The sequence below is a fragment of the Silene latifolia genome, chromosome 11 (genome assembly GCF_048544455.1).
Source record: "Silene latifolia isolate original U9 population chromosome 11, ASM4854445v1, whole genome shotgun sequence".
In the NCBI taxonomy this organism is placed as follows: Eukaryota; Viridiplantae; Streptophyta; class Magnoliopsida; order Caryophyllales; family Caryophyllaceae; genus Silene; species Silene latifolia.
Window position 1 is genome coordinate 6,143,389 of NC_133536.1, and position 14,745 is coordinate 6,158,133.

General features: G+C 42.1%; 1 protein-coding gene across 1 annotated transcript; it reads right to left on the minus strand.

Moving 5' to 3' along the window:
- Positions 1–86: 86 nt before the first annotated feature.
- LOC141610803 (caffeic acid 3-O-methyltransferase-like) lies at positions 87–2,513 on the minus strand. The gene is made up of 4 exons (XM_074429066.1): positions 1,766–2,513; positions 1,155–1,465; positions 937–1,001; positions 87–631 (listed from the first exon to the last, which is right to left on the minus strand). Exons 1-4 carry the CDS (start codon positions 2,155–2,157, stop codon positions 323–325), a joined length of 1,077 nt encoding a protein of 358 aa, XP_074285167.1. The 5' UTR covers positions 2,158–2,513; the 3' UTR covers positions 87–322.
- Positions 2,514–14,745: the final 12,232 nt, after the last annotated feature.

Here is a 14,745-nt window from a genome sequence, read left to right on the forward strand (position 1 = left end):
GATTTGCCAGAAGCAGCCGTAGGAGCAGTAAACCATTGTTATGGAATTTTTACTTCAATATGAGCGAGAAAAGGCATCCTTATCTGTGATTAAAATACTCCTCATAAACCATAAAAGAAAGATAAATAAATGGGGCGGAGAGAGTAATATCCTAGTGTTATTACTACTTCTCGTTTGGTTTAACGCGAAACTTGCACTTCATACTTACAACACTGTACCTAAAGGAAGCTTACTTCATATCTGGACTTGCCTTCAGAGTGGTATTTATTCGGGAGACAGTCAAATGACCACTTGGAAATCAATCTCATTGAAAACCCCGGGTCTAAGCTTTCTTTAGGAACTCCATGACATGAACATTATAAGCAGAGCAAATAACTTGGACAGCTTGAAACCCGGCTTTGAATGCTAATGCCTCGTATTCTTGTTTGGACCTCTCTTTCCCTTCTTGCATACACATCATCATTGCATCCAAATGTAGGACTGAATTAGCAACTATATTTGTTGACGGTTCATGTGGATCAGGAAGAAGATATTCACATACGATAACTTTGCCATGATCCTCAGGTAAGGCAGCATAGCAATCCTTTAGGAGCTTAATGCATTGCTCATCAGTAAAACCATGACACATCCACTGTAATCAGACAATTAAACTCACCATTTTAGATGCGATTTTTCATTTAACTTTTTAATCCGCTAATTAATTACTCCCTATGTCCCGGTCATTTGTTGTCCATTTCCATATTGGGGTGTCTCAGTCAATTGTTGTCCTTTCTATTTTAAGAATGAACTTAATGAATAATTTGATCATTCACAATCAATTTGTTCCACTTGTCATTTAATAATTGGCTCATTCCTCTTTCCTTGATCTTTGTGCCAAAACGAAAGGACAACAATTGAGCGGGACGGAGGGAGTACTAAATACTTCTACATTCTTACCTTGAGGAACATTGCATCGCCTTTGGGAATACTGACAAAAATGCTCCCTCCTACATGTTCCACACCTATATACATGAATGATGTGCACTAATAAATTAGTCTCCAGAAACCAGAAAGACATTTGTATTTAAGAAGGTTCGTTCCTAAAATGGGTTCTAATTGTGCGCCCCTGGCACACATTAGAAAAACCGTAAATAATTTAATACATCAAAATTTACCGGGATAACATGGCGCATCTGCAATGACGTGAGGCTGATCAAAATTGATGCCTTTAATTTGTGGGTATTGGGAGCAAATCAAGGCAAGTGTAGCTCCAGTGCCACCACCCACATCAACCAGCGATGAGAGACCTTCGAAGCCTTTATAATTCTTGATAATTTCACACATAACAAGTGTTGAGTGATCTGACATTGCCTTACTAAAAGATTTCTGAACCTCAGGATGTTTGCCCATGTACTCGAAGAAAGGCATACCCAATGCTTTTGTGAACGGTACTGATCCTTCAAGTACTGCATATTTCAAGTACTGGCTGCAAAATTTTTAAAAAAAAAAAATTGGTTGGTGTCTTGGTGACGAAGAAATAGTATCTCTAGTTGGAATTACTATAGCTTAAAACCAGTATACTTTACTAATAATTAGAGACAACATATTCGAACAACTTTGATCAAGAGTAAGGCAAGACGATCATAACATAGTACTAATGCTGAAAATAGGAAGAATCTATTGTTCTTATCGAGTGTATAACTGCATATTTCAAGTAGTGGCCTGCAAAATTATCAAAGGTCATGTTTGTGTTTCACATGAGCGAAAAGTATAGTAAGTTGCTTACAAGCCCTGATTCAGACAACTACGGAGGTTTGTGTCCAGGAAAGGGATCAAAGAAACCCCATCTTCATTTGGCATGAAGAATTTACAAACAGGTCCGAGCCCATAACGCTTCTCAGCTGTGCCTCTAGAGAGGGTGAGGATAGAGTTGCTGACCAAGATGTCAAGCATGCGGCCGAGGGAAGACTGGGCAGCCTTTATGTTAGTGGTGGGCAGCTTGGCGGCAATCTCAGCTGCTGACAAACAAGCTCCAGGCCCACGTTCCTTAATGATCTCAAACACTTGCAGATCAATAACTACTTTTAGGACCTCCCACCTTGCAAAATCATTAACTAAAAACCAGGAGAATGACGCTGCTGACTCCTCCTCTTTCCCTACGTTCCAATATGACTCCATTTGTGTAGTCCTTTTATGTAGGGAAAAAATACACGATTTTCTTCTGCTTAGATTATATATTAAAGCTCATGAAAAATAATCCAAGCTTTTCAAGCTATATATAGAAGGCTCTTTCACTAAGAAAGTAAGAAACTAGTTGCACTAATTAAGTCTAATTCGCAAGAGTATTCACTCCTCAGTAAATTGTTTCACGTATTATACTTTTGGAATGCTCAGAAACAGCCTCCTTTTGTTGCTAGCACAAGGGTAAGGTTGCGTACACCCGACCCTTGAGGCACCGGGGTAACATTATATTTTGCAATGAGAAATTTTTACCTTTCATACGGCTCAAATAAAAAGTACACCACATAGTATATGCTAAAAGCATGTAGTAAACAACTTACACAAAATGATCCTTGTAACAGAGTATAATAGCCACCGTCCTTCAGTATGTAGATGTTGAAAAATGAAATTAAGAGCTTTGTAAGTATGCAGCCTACTAAATATGTGTGGATGTACTTAGGAATGGTTTTACATAACAGTTGTATATTACTGACTTACACCAACAATAAATGTGTGGATCATGAGTTCTTCTCGCCGGCTGTGGTTGAATTTTGTTTACAAATGTTCATTATTTATACCTAACCTTTGCATAAATGCATGTGATGAAAAAAAAAAAAAAAAAAAAAAAAATTCTGCCACAACAACAAGAGAGGCAAATCCTTACTTTCTCTTTAACTACTCCCTCCGGCGTGGTCAATAGTTATAATTGTTTGAAATTTCCCCTCATAAATTTCAGATTGATAATTACTGACCATACTTCAAGTCTGAATTTTAATTATCTAAGAGGTCACACACTGAGCGGTATAAAATTGACAACCCAATACATGACTAGGACTACTAAACGATCTTAGAGTTGGCAGATAATGATAATATAACCCAAGTAATTGACAACGTTAATAAAAGAATCGAAGGATCTAGGATTCAAAACCTAAATTATCGGGAATCTTAAAATCTCCGGCCCTAGGCATTAAGGCGACGAGGACCCATAACTATATGGTGCAGAGTGTGAGGCACACTATTTTTGCAGCATATTTGTATTTTCAACATCACTATGAAGAACAATACTAAATTTTCGATCTAATAAAGTAACAACTCTCAATGATGGAAAGGCATAGCCAAAAAAAAAAAAAAAAAAAAAAAAAAACGGAAAGAAAACGGTGCGGGAATTGCATAACAATGTGTTAATGTGTTTTGCTAGCCACTCGTTGCACACTTTCACATAAGGAACCCAAAGTAAGTACCTTGTTGAACAATGAAGACGCCAATCACGCTTCCACGGAATTCCTTCTTGTTGAACCATTCCACCACAGCAGCTGCAGCACGAGGATCCTCATATGTAATTGTAGCATAACCCTTTCGTTTCACGCCATATCTTTGGTCTCCCCTTTCGTTTCTTTCTCTAAAATGTATCATCACCCCTGATTAAAAAGCTCAAAGAAGCACAAACTCAAACCTATGGATAACCTACAACGAAACATACAGAGTACTTCATTTACACTTCATACCTTTATCAATCCAATGGTGCCGAATAACTCTGCCAACATGTCTTCATCATGCCTTCCTACAGGCAAATTACAAACATAGATAGCCCCCGGGCATCGAGTGACTTTTCCCAAATAGCTAGTCATTATGCTCCAACTTCATCAGCACACAGTAAAAGGCACCTGCGCAAAACCTGCTGAATATAACAAATTTACTTACACTGCTGAAACCACCGCTGTGATTAACACAACCCACACACAAGTCCTTAATTCATAGGGATTAGGGAAACAACGTTTCTCCAAAAAGATCTCACAATTTTCGTTCAGAGATAAAATATCCTAAATTCACATCCGTATACTTCTAATCATGCCAGAACAAAAACTCCGTGGAAATCATACAGTAACTTTTCGGGGGAAAATGCTACAGTGATTTAACACAGCCCGCACAGGCTTTGAAAGATAACTCGGCAATTTTAACAACTTTTTCATTATGCCAAAAGGGCTACGAAGAGCCAAAACCGCCACAATAACTTAGCACAACCCACTCAAAAATAAACGAACCATGGAACACAAACCGAAACATCTTTCCAACTTAAAAAAAAATGTCTAGCTTGTCATGTACCAACATTCTTCACAAATAGCCCATTAACTTTGTCAAAAGCTAATAAGTCGCCTCATTTCCAATATTGCGCTCACATAATGCAAATGGGATTTAAATTACGCCTAAAACAACAAATTTCGCGTAAATTCTATTTTACAACTCTGTAGGAAACTAAACTATACATCATTAATAACATTCTTATAAGGAGTACCATTTTAACCCTAAAGGCAAGCAGTGGCGGAGTTAAGGGGCAAGCAGGGGCGCTCCCCCTATGAAAATTTTATCAGTTTTTGATTAAAATTTCCGATTTATTTTCCCAGTTTACCGTATTGTATTACTCATTGACCCCCTTGAAATTTGTTCGCCCTCCGTAACTACAAATCCTGGCTACGCCACTAAAGCAAGTGAGGGAAGTTGTCGAATCACTGAATTAATCCATAAATTAAACAATTACAGGACTATTGAGTACTGACCAATTTAAAACCCTAAATAAGTAATAATTGAACAAATTCAATAAAAATTAAGCCAAAATGAAATCACTGTCAACAATTTTACAAAATTAACATAATGAAATGATTGAGAGGTAGAAAATGGAGAAGAGATGCATACTTTAGGGTAAATCATCAAAATTCTCTATGTGTGCGTTCGTGTTAACTCGGTAGTACGATCAACCCGTTTATTAAGCGAGCTGGATCGAGTTGAATTGAATTGAAATGAATCGAATGAAAATAAGCAGAGATGAATTGAAGTGGGCCGAGATTAAGCCGAAAAGAACAAGAGACAAGTCTTTCCTTTCGAATTTTTACAGTTTTCAAAAAGTTGTTTTCACCTGTGTGAGTTATAATTTTACGGAATTTCACATTTTACTCAATTCATTACTTTTTACCCAACTTTTCCATTTGCATACCCTTAACTAAAAATCAACTCATTTCTCTCCCTTACCAATTCTCTTAGTTACTAACCCTAACACCTCTCAATCAACAAATCTCTTCGATTATGGATACTAATTCGTATGTTCAACGAGTTTTTAATTCGTTACTTTTAGAACTACGAATCAAATTAATTATTTTTCTTTCATTGACTTTTATTTGAATTCGGGTGTTAAGACTAGGGTTTGTCTTAATTACATTTTTTTGTTCATAGGTCGATTGGTGGTGGTTGCCGTGGCGGGATGGCGGCGTGGGTGGTCGACGGTAAGGAAAATGTGGTGTAGGCGGAGGGCGCCGACGAGTTAAGGTGGCGTAGGTGTCGAGGCCGGAAAAGGAAGGTCGTGGGTTACGGGAAAGATGGTGGGAGGGGGTGAGATATGGAAGGGGTGGCCGCGCGCAAGGGAATGGGTTGTGGGGGTGGTCAACAGTATTGAAGACAGACGTATCCGTTTTAAGCTAAATACGGGTCAAGTATATTAGATAAGACAAAAGTAAAACACAAATTCTCATTTGTGACGGGCATATCTGTCGCAAGCTTGCAACGGGTCAATTACTATCCATGTGGGTAGATAAGACAAAAGTAGAGTGCATGGGGAGTAACAACTGTTTTGTCTTATATACCCACATGAGTAATACTTAACCTGTCAAAAACCTGTGTCGGATATACCCGTTAGAAGGAAAAGACTTGCTGAAAGTAAAATGTATCAAGGACTAAAATAAATATGGGTTTTTCTAAAATGTGCCCAATAAGCACATGTTAAGATGCTAAAAAATAAAAATTTACATCAATATATCATGAGAAATTGAAATCCAAACTCATTATTACCATACTTAGAAAATTATTGATGTAAATCTTTTTTTTTTTTTAGCATCTTAACATGTGCCTATTGGGCACATTTTAGAAAACCCAATAAATATTTATCTCATCTATATATATGACATACTAGTTGAGATCCCGTGCTAAAGCACGGTATTTGTGAGGGTTAAATTAATTGAGCTTTAATTTTACATAAATGGGTTGTAGTTATATAGTATGTACGTTATTTAAAAACACAAAATTTATTTATACATCATAAGATTTTGGAGATTTTATTTGTATTAATTATACTCTATAATCTATATTATACTTTATACAAACACTATAATGTTTGAAGCTAGTACTTTTCTGTGTATAGAAATATAGGATACTGAATATTTTATTTGTGGCAAAGATTGTGTATATAGTTATGGAAATTCTATTAGTATTAAATAAGATAATATTAATAGAAAATATCAATGTTTGGGGCCCACCGAGTTTCTTGTTTTACAGAAAAAATATACTGACACATTGAATTTTTTGTTGGCCCACTAATGTATTGAATGGTAGTGAATTAAGATGACAAATAAAAATAGGCCCACTTATAAGAGAATGCATTTAGGCGGGAAAAACATTGAGTTTTCTTATTCTTTTAGTTTAGTGGGGATTATTCGACCCGTTTAATCTTAAAACAAATATATCCTCTTAAAAAACCAACTATTGTTATGAAATACACACAAAATCTCATTGAAGACGACGATATCCGTTTTCTCTCACAAAATACCCATAAGAGGTGAGTGGGGGAGCACATGGGGGTGCCCCACCTTATCCCCCTCCCTTTTTATGAGAGGTCTTTAATTTGTAGAATTAAAATTAGCCGTCACAAAGAAAGACGTTTTGTATGAAATATTAACCCACAAAGAAGAATATGTGAAACAAAGTGGGTCAAACATTACTATGTAAAAGAAATAGTTGGCCCAAAATCCAACACTAAAGCAGTCTTTTGAACGCCTCCACATATATTTAGTCACTCCTCTATAAACCATCTTTATTCTTTATATCCTCACATATATTCCGATTTCCGCCGCTCACTGTTAATTCCATGTTTCAATCACTTTTTATTCTCCCTTTCATTTTTGATGATACTCCGTATGATTTATCTATTTTTATTCTTAACAACTTCAAGTAAGTATATTCTTAATCTATTTTTATATCAATGTTTTTTTAAATTTGCATGTATCTTACCAAATTGATCTTGAACTCTTTGCATTCGTTTTGCATTTTAAAGAGTTCAATGCTATAGATCTGTAATTTCTGGTATAATTTTCATGTAAAAGTATAATTTTTTGTTTTCGCATATTATAAAAAACACTTCTCGAGTATTTTAAGCATTTTAAAGCACTCATAAATTTTGTCTCATAAATGATGAGTACTTGTTAAATTTATTTCTGTAATTTAAGCATTTTTTTTCATTTCTTTTTGCATATATTATGATACTCGAGTATCATAGACGACTTAGTTCAGCATCTAGCCATTATAATTTATTTCTGAAATTTTGTCCCATAAATGATACTCGATCATCATTTTTTTATCTTTATTTTTCATTTATTTGAAAAAATTACTCAAGTTTATTCTCTGGTCGTTGTTTCTACTTTATTGGCCCATTTCTTTAATTTTATTCAAATATTGTAATTTTTTTTCCGTAATTGTAAATTTGGTAGATCTGTAATTTTTGGTTTGATTTTCATGGAAAAATCATTTTTTTTTTTTTGCTTTAAAAAAGAATATAAATGTTGCGTAAGATGACTTTATAGAATTTGTGTCAATCTAGGTTGACTTTATATAAATGTTGCATATTCTGCACCGCTGACCAAGTCAACATATTGAACAAGGTCAAAGATATCCACAGCAAGTCAACAACCCAGACTGCTTAGCCGATGGAGCCCATCGGCCTGTTAGCCTGGGTCTCGGCGTGACAACCCGCCAGCCGGGACACATAACCGCGTACTCATATCCAAGACCCCTCGGCGGTGAGTCGACATGGCCCGCCGGCCTGCCATAGGTCCCTCGGCCGAGGGGTAGATCAGTCTTTCCACCTGCTAGCCACTTGGCCACTTGGCCACTACGTGACAAAAGGTGAAAGCCTATAAATACTCCTCAACCTTCATTGAGGAAAGGATCCCACAACTTAACCTAAATACACTATACATCTGGTAATAACTTCCTTATCTCTCTACAATACATATCTAGCCAAGTAACACGACTTAATCCTTTAAGTTCACTGACTTGAGCGTCGGAGTGAGTACGTTTGGCACAAAGCCAAGCCCTCAGTTCGTTCATTGTTGCAGGAGAGGCCGAGAGGAACGATAAGGGCAAGAAGGGTTCAACTCAAGACATTATTCTACAAGCCACGGGTGGTAACGATACTTGCTCTGGAATTACACCCGGAACAATTGGCGCCGTCTGTGGGGAAAGACACTAGAAGCTAGTCACATTCATTCCCAAACAAAAAAAAACAACAAAAACCCACCCAAAGAGCTAAGAAAATGTCGAAACAACAAGACGCAGTCGTGACCGACGAAACCGCATTCTACCAAGATGATACTTTCAACAATTCTGGAGTCGTGCAGCCCTCCACCGGCGGAGTAATCCAACCAGAGTTCGGGATGCCAATAATACCCGACACGCCGCTGCCAGCCAACCAGGTCACCATCATGGGACATGTGGTTGACGTAGCAAAATTGAAAATGCTCCTGGACCTAATCAGTAATACGCCGGCTCACACTGTCTCGCCGACAAGAGCGGCGGAAACCATCCAGGGGATCAGGGCCCAAAACGTGACTCCGAGAAATTTGAACGGAGCACTAGGAGAAGCTGACCCAGTCAAGACGCCGGGGGAGCCCAAAGTGGGCGCGGTAGACCTAAGTCCTTCCCGCACTCGTGGGAGGACAGCGTCCCCGCCGCACGAACGAGGCTTACCCCAAAGGAGCCAGAGGAGTCCGACTCAACAGAGTTGGAGGAGAAGTCCAAGCCGAAGAAGGAGTCCTTCCCGCTACGAGGAGAGGAGCCGGATTAGGAATGCGAGGAGCCGATCGCCGCGTGTCGTTCGACACGTGGTCAGACAGCCCCTCGGCGCCTACGTCCTAGAAGTTCAGGTGACAACTAAGCTCAAGTTGCCACCTCTATCATACAAGGGAGATAGCGATCCAGCCGACCACGCTGAGGCTTTCGAGTCTTACATGTCGGTATGGGAGCAGCCCGATGAGGTCTGGTGCCGAGTTTTCCCAACAACCCTGCATGGAATGGCTCAAAGTTGGTACAAGGGGCTTCCCGACGGCTCGGTATACTATTACGCCGACATAAGGGACGCCTTTCTAGCCCAGTACTCTTGCAACAAGAGAAGGGCCGTGGAGACATCGGACCTCCTAACTATCAAACAGGAGGGAGGCGAGTCTCTACGGGAGCTATGTGAAGAGGTTCGACGGAAAGGTCCAGGCAGATTCGGAAATCAATCCCGAATCGGCGCCTTCGACCGATGAAGGGCCTCCCAAGGGGAGATTTAAAAAATGAGCTCATCAAGTGCGGAGGCCTGGGCTTGGACGCCGCCAGAAAGTTGGCCGACCAAGCCATCAAAGTAGAAGACTATCACAAGACCTGGGTAGGCCCCAACGAGGTCGAGCACTCAGAAAAGAAGAGCCGCCGGGAGGACAACCCGGATGAAAGACGCCGTGACAACAACGGGTCACAGTCCGATGAAAGACGCCGTGAGAATAATAGGTCACGGTCGGACAGATCCACCCGGAAACAGGACTCGGCGGGCGCCGGGTGGAGTTCAGGAACGTACCACCAGAGGCGGTATAGCGATAAAACCCCTCTCGTCGTATCAGCCGCCGAGGTCTTCGCCCTGAGCAGGAACGAGGGCCAGAAATGGGAGAGACCCCCCAAGCCAAAAAGCGACGGTGACACGAGCCAGTACTGTGAGTACCACGGCCACACCGGCCATCTAACCAATGACTGCCGGCATCTAAAGAATGCCATTGAAGAGCTGATCCGTAAGGGGAGCCTCAGCAAGTACGTTGCCAAAAGCCAAAAGACTGACGCCGACAGTTCAGGTAAGAAATCCGTCTTCGAACGGATAGGAGTGATCCATGTTGTCATCGGGGGCAACGAGAACGGAGGGTCCGCTCATGGGCACAAACGGCACCTGAACGAGCTATATCAGGCCATCAACTTTGTGCCCAACACAGCGATCCCCGCTTCCAACATCCCCGACATAACCATTGGAAGGAAGGACTACGAAGGAGTCATCGCTCCTCACAGCGACCCACTTGTAGTCAATTTGGACATATCCAACCACCTGGTCAAAAGGTGCCTGATTGACACCGGCGCGTACACGAACATCATGTTCAGGGAGTGCTTCCTCAGTCTCGGCCTGAAAGTCAAGGACTTGAGCCCCTGCACCAACCCACTATACAGCTTCTCTGGGGCCGGCCTGATACCACTAGGATCAATCAGACTCCCGGTAACGTTCGGCGAGAAGAATGCGGCTAAAAACGTCCTAGCTGAGTTCGTGGTCATCGACGGTTCGTCCGCCTACAACGTTCTCATAGGCCGAATCACCCTGAGTGAGGCTGACGCGGTGATATCCATCCGGGCCCTAACACTGATGTATATCTCGGACCGGGGGGAAGCGCATAAGCTCGTCTCCAAAGACGAGAATGACGAAGTGGTCAACGTCCAGATAGCTGCCAGAGGATGCAACATGCAATCCCTCAAAGTAGCAAAGAAATCAGAGAAAGGGAAAAGTCTATCCTTACAACAGGAGGGCGACCTCATGGATGTAGCTAGCGGCTGACCGGGAGGGTGTGCCTTTGATAAATTGTTAGGACACTGGTAATCTCGAAGAAACTGTGTAACGGCGGAGGTGTCCAAAACAGCTGTGGGCACCCCGACGCATGTTTTTATCTAATGAAAAAATCGTCCGTCTTCCATCAGAACGTTCACTTTTCCCCATAGTCACTAGGAAGCAGCAGACGCCGGCTCACACTGTCATACCGACAAGAGCGGCAGTCTCCATCAAGAAATTAGCGCCGTCGCAGTCACCCCAAGTAGTAGACGCTACGGCAGTCACCCCAAGAGGTAGATGCCGCAGCAGTCACTCCAAGTGGTAGACGCCACGTTAGACGCTATCAAGAAACAGACGCCGTGTAATACTACGGATCTTCTTTGGAGCCTACTCGACCGAGTAGAGCCTACTCGGCCGAGTAGTGCTCTTAGTGCGTGTTATTTCGGTTCTGCCGAGGAATACTCGGCCGAGTATAGCGAATACTCGACCGAGTATTGGACACTCGGCCGAGTGTGGTTGCACTCGACCGAGTGTCCGGTTTGGCGAAGTTATATTTCGACGGTTTGATTAAGGAGTGATTAGGGTATTTTATATTTTCGCGTCAGTTTCTAATATCACTTTTCACAGCGTTATCATTTCTACGTTACCCTAATCATACCCAAATCATTCCCTAATCATTCCTTTGGGCATTTCGTAGCATCTTTGTGTGGATAATTGCTGTGATTCTTGCGTATAAGTTCTTGTTGCACTGTTGGTAAGTACATCTTTGTAATTATTGCATCGTTTCGGGTTGCTATACATTTATATGGAAGGGGATGTTGGGAATTGTACAAAGTGTAATTGTGTTGTATGATCTTTGTATAGGAGAAGACTTCGTAGAGGAGCCTTTTTGATTGTCCGTGTTGCTTACTGCTGTGATTACTAAGGTAGGGTTTCCCTACTCAGTTTACTGTGCTTTACATGACATGTTGTTGTAATTATCGTTGTCTGTTGATCATCGTAATATGGAGATTGTTGTGACAGTGTTGGTGAGAGGGGATTGAGATGACAGTAATGTCATGTGATTGTGATTATGGTGGAGTCACTTGCGGGAGTGGCTTCACACCCTAGTTCGCCCTCCGTGGAACCCGCCACGAGAGGGGATGTGCACATTAAGGGACAGGGATCGTTGTCGCTCGTGAGGAGCCGGACTAGGTGGGATCGGCCATGGTCACCCATCGGCGGCGAGGATTACCTGTTGCGATGGGTAATCTGGCAGGGCTACACACTTTAGTGTGTAGTCGGTTACTATGTGAGACAGGGTGATTGGGAGTTGATGATGATCAGACGAGTATTGTATTTGTTTGTCTTGTTTGTTGCATAATACTGACCCCGTTGTTGTTTGTGGAATCTGCGGTGATCCATTCGGGGATGGTGAGCAGGCTTGACAGGTTTTGCTAGTGAGAGCTTGGGGATTATCTTGGGAGAGTTGCCACCTCGAGTCATAGCATCACTGTCTGAGTTCTTAGCGAGTTTCTTTTATTATTAAGACTTTGAAGTTGTAATTCATTTAACAGTATTTGGTTTCGGATATTGTAAACTTCGCTTTTTACATTACTTTAATAAATGTGCTCAGTTCAGACGCTTTTGATATGTACTAACCTCGGGCAACCGAGATGGTAACGCACTCTCATGGTAGGGTGGTCCTGGTAAGACACCTTGGTATGAGGGGGTGTTACAAAGTGGTATCAGAGCCGAAGATTCCGGCACCTAAACAAATGAATTTAATGAACCTAGGGAGTCTAACTAAAATGAACCCGGGGAGAGTTGTTTGGAGCTACCGCAAAGACTCGGGAGACGTCCCGGAGTCGCACCTTGGCCCTTACTAACTCGAGCCGGTAACCTGGGGGAAAGTGTGATGAGGATTAGGCCTTGTATGTGCATGTATGTGAAGATACATGTTGGTAAAAGTCGATAGTTGTATATATGTGTGATGAAATTCTTAACTGTTGTGATGGGAGAAGTAATTGATGAAACGGGTTGTGATTTCAACGTTGGATCTAGCGTATGTGAAAATTGGATGTTGATATGGCTACAATATGGTGTTAAAGTTTTAATATATGCATTATGGTGCTAAAGTTTTAATATATGCATTACATGCTGACGTGATTATAACATGGTTTTAAAATCCTTAAGTATTTGCTGCGGAATAGTGAGCATGATAGGGGAATCGTAATCTGTAAATTTTTTTTTTATATAGCGTAACTCGGCCGAGTAGGGTAGACACTCGACCGAGTATGGTCTACTCGGCCGAGTGGACAAAACTCGACCGAGTGTTGTTTGATAAGGAGTAGCAGTTGCTACTGTTTGTGATTACTCGACCGAGTATGGGAGTGTACTCGACCGAGTATAGGCAACTCGGCCGAGTGTTGTTACACTCGACCGAGTGTTCTTTTTGATGTTTTGACGTTTGTCTCTGGAGTCGATACTCGACCGAGTATCTGCAAAGGTACTAGACCGAGTTATCAATACTCGACCGAGTATGAAGTACACTCGGCCGAGTGTTCTTATAGCGGAGGGATGTTAAATTTTGAGCATGTGTTTACGTTTCTTTCTTTCTTATCAGCTCAAAATGCCGCCCAAAAGAACTCCCGCACAGATCCAAGCTTCGGAGATGTCTATTGATGAGGTTGCTCGCATGATTGAGCAACAAGAGGCTCTCCTTGAAGCTCTCAAAAATGTGGGAAAAGGAAACGAGAAGACGATGGATGCAACCCAACTTAGCATCAACATTGCTCGTTTCCACCCTCCCACATATGACGGGGTAGGCGAACCAAAGCTGCTCGAGAAGTGGCACCGTGAGATTGAAGCTCTCATGGAAATGGTTAAGTGCCCCGAGGATATGATTGTTGAACAGGTTGTATACTACCTAAGAGGAGAAGCTGCAGTTTGGTGGCAGAACGTCAAGGATGATGCTAGAGCTTACTACCAGGAGGAAGGGGCTATTCCGTGGTCTGGATTGAAGAGTGCTATGAGAGAGCAGTTTGTGCCGGAGCATATCCGACACAAGATGAGATCCGACTTTGAATCTTTCACTATGTCGGAGGAGATGACAGTCACTGATTACTATCATCGATTTATGGAGCTATCTCGTTATGTGGAAGATTTACAGCTCGGATAGAGAGGTTTGGCTCTCCGTTTTGAGAGGGGTTTGTCTGCTAAGATCGTGAGTCGTATGCCGGCTGGGGTTGCTACTGACCTCAAGGAAGTGTATCTGAGAGCGGGTCAAGCCGAGAGAATGGTGGATCTCTCAAGGGAGATCGAGGAGAGGACTGCTACAGAAAAGAGGAAGGCTGATAGTGGGAACAACAATCAGCCAACCAACAAGAAAGGGAATTTCAACCATGCTAAAGCTTTCTCTAGTGGAGCTGGTTTCTCTGGAGGTTCTCGTGGCTGGGGAAAGAATGGAGGTCGAGCTGTAAGTGACAACACCAACCTTACGTGCTTCAACTGTGGTGGTATAGGCCACAAAAGGCGGGAATGCACGAGCTACAAGCCCGCAATGGTTCAGAGCTCGATCGGAAATTTCTCTCGGGGGCCGACTCGAGTTTTGCTAGTAGCCGACCGGGAGGTTCATGGGGCAACAGAGGTGGACAGGGGGTAACCGGGGTGGTTACAACCGCGGTGGTGGTGGATCTTACCGGCGCGAGAATAACGATGTCACCCGAGATTCGGCAGCTAAGCCTAGTACCTCCAATGCTTCATTCGGGGTGGAGGACAGAAGAATAGTGGAAAGCTCTTCATGATGGATAAGCAGGAAGCACAGGATGATGCTCATGTAGTTACCGGTACCTTTCTTGTTAATAATGTACCGTCCTTTGTTTTGTTTGATTCCGGGGCTACACATTCTTTTG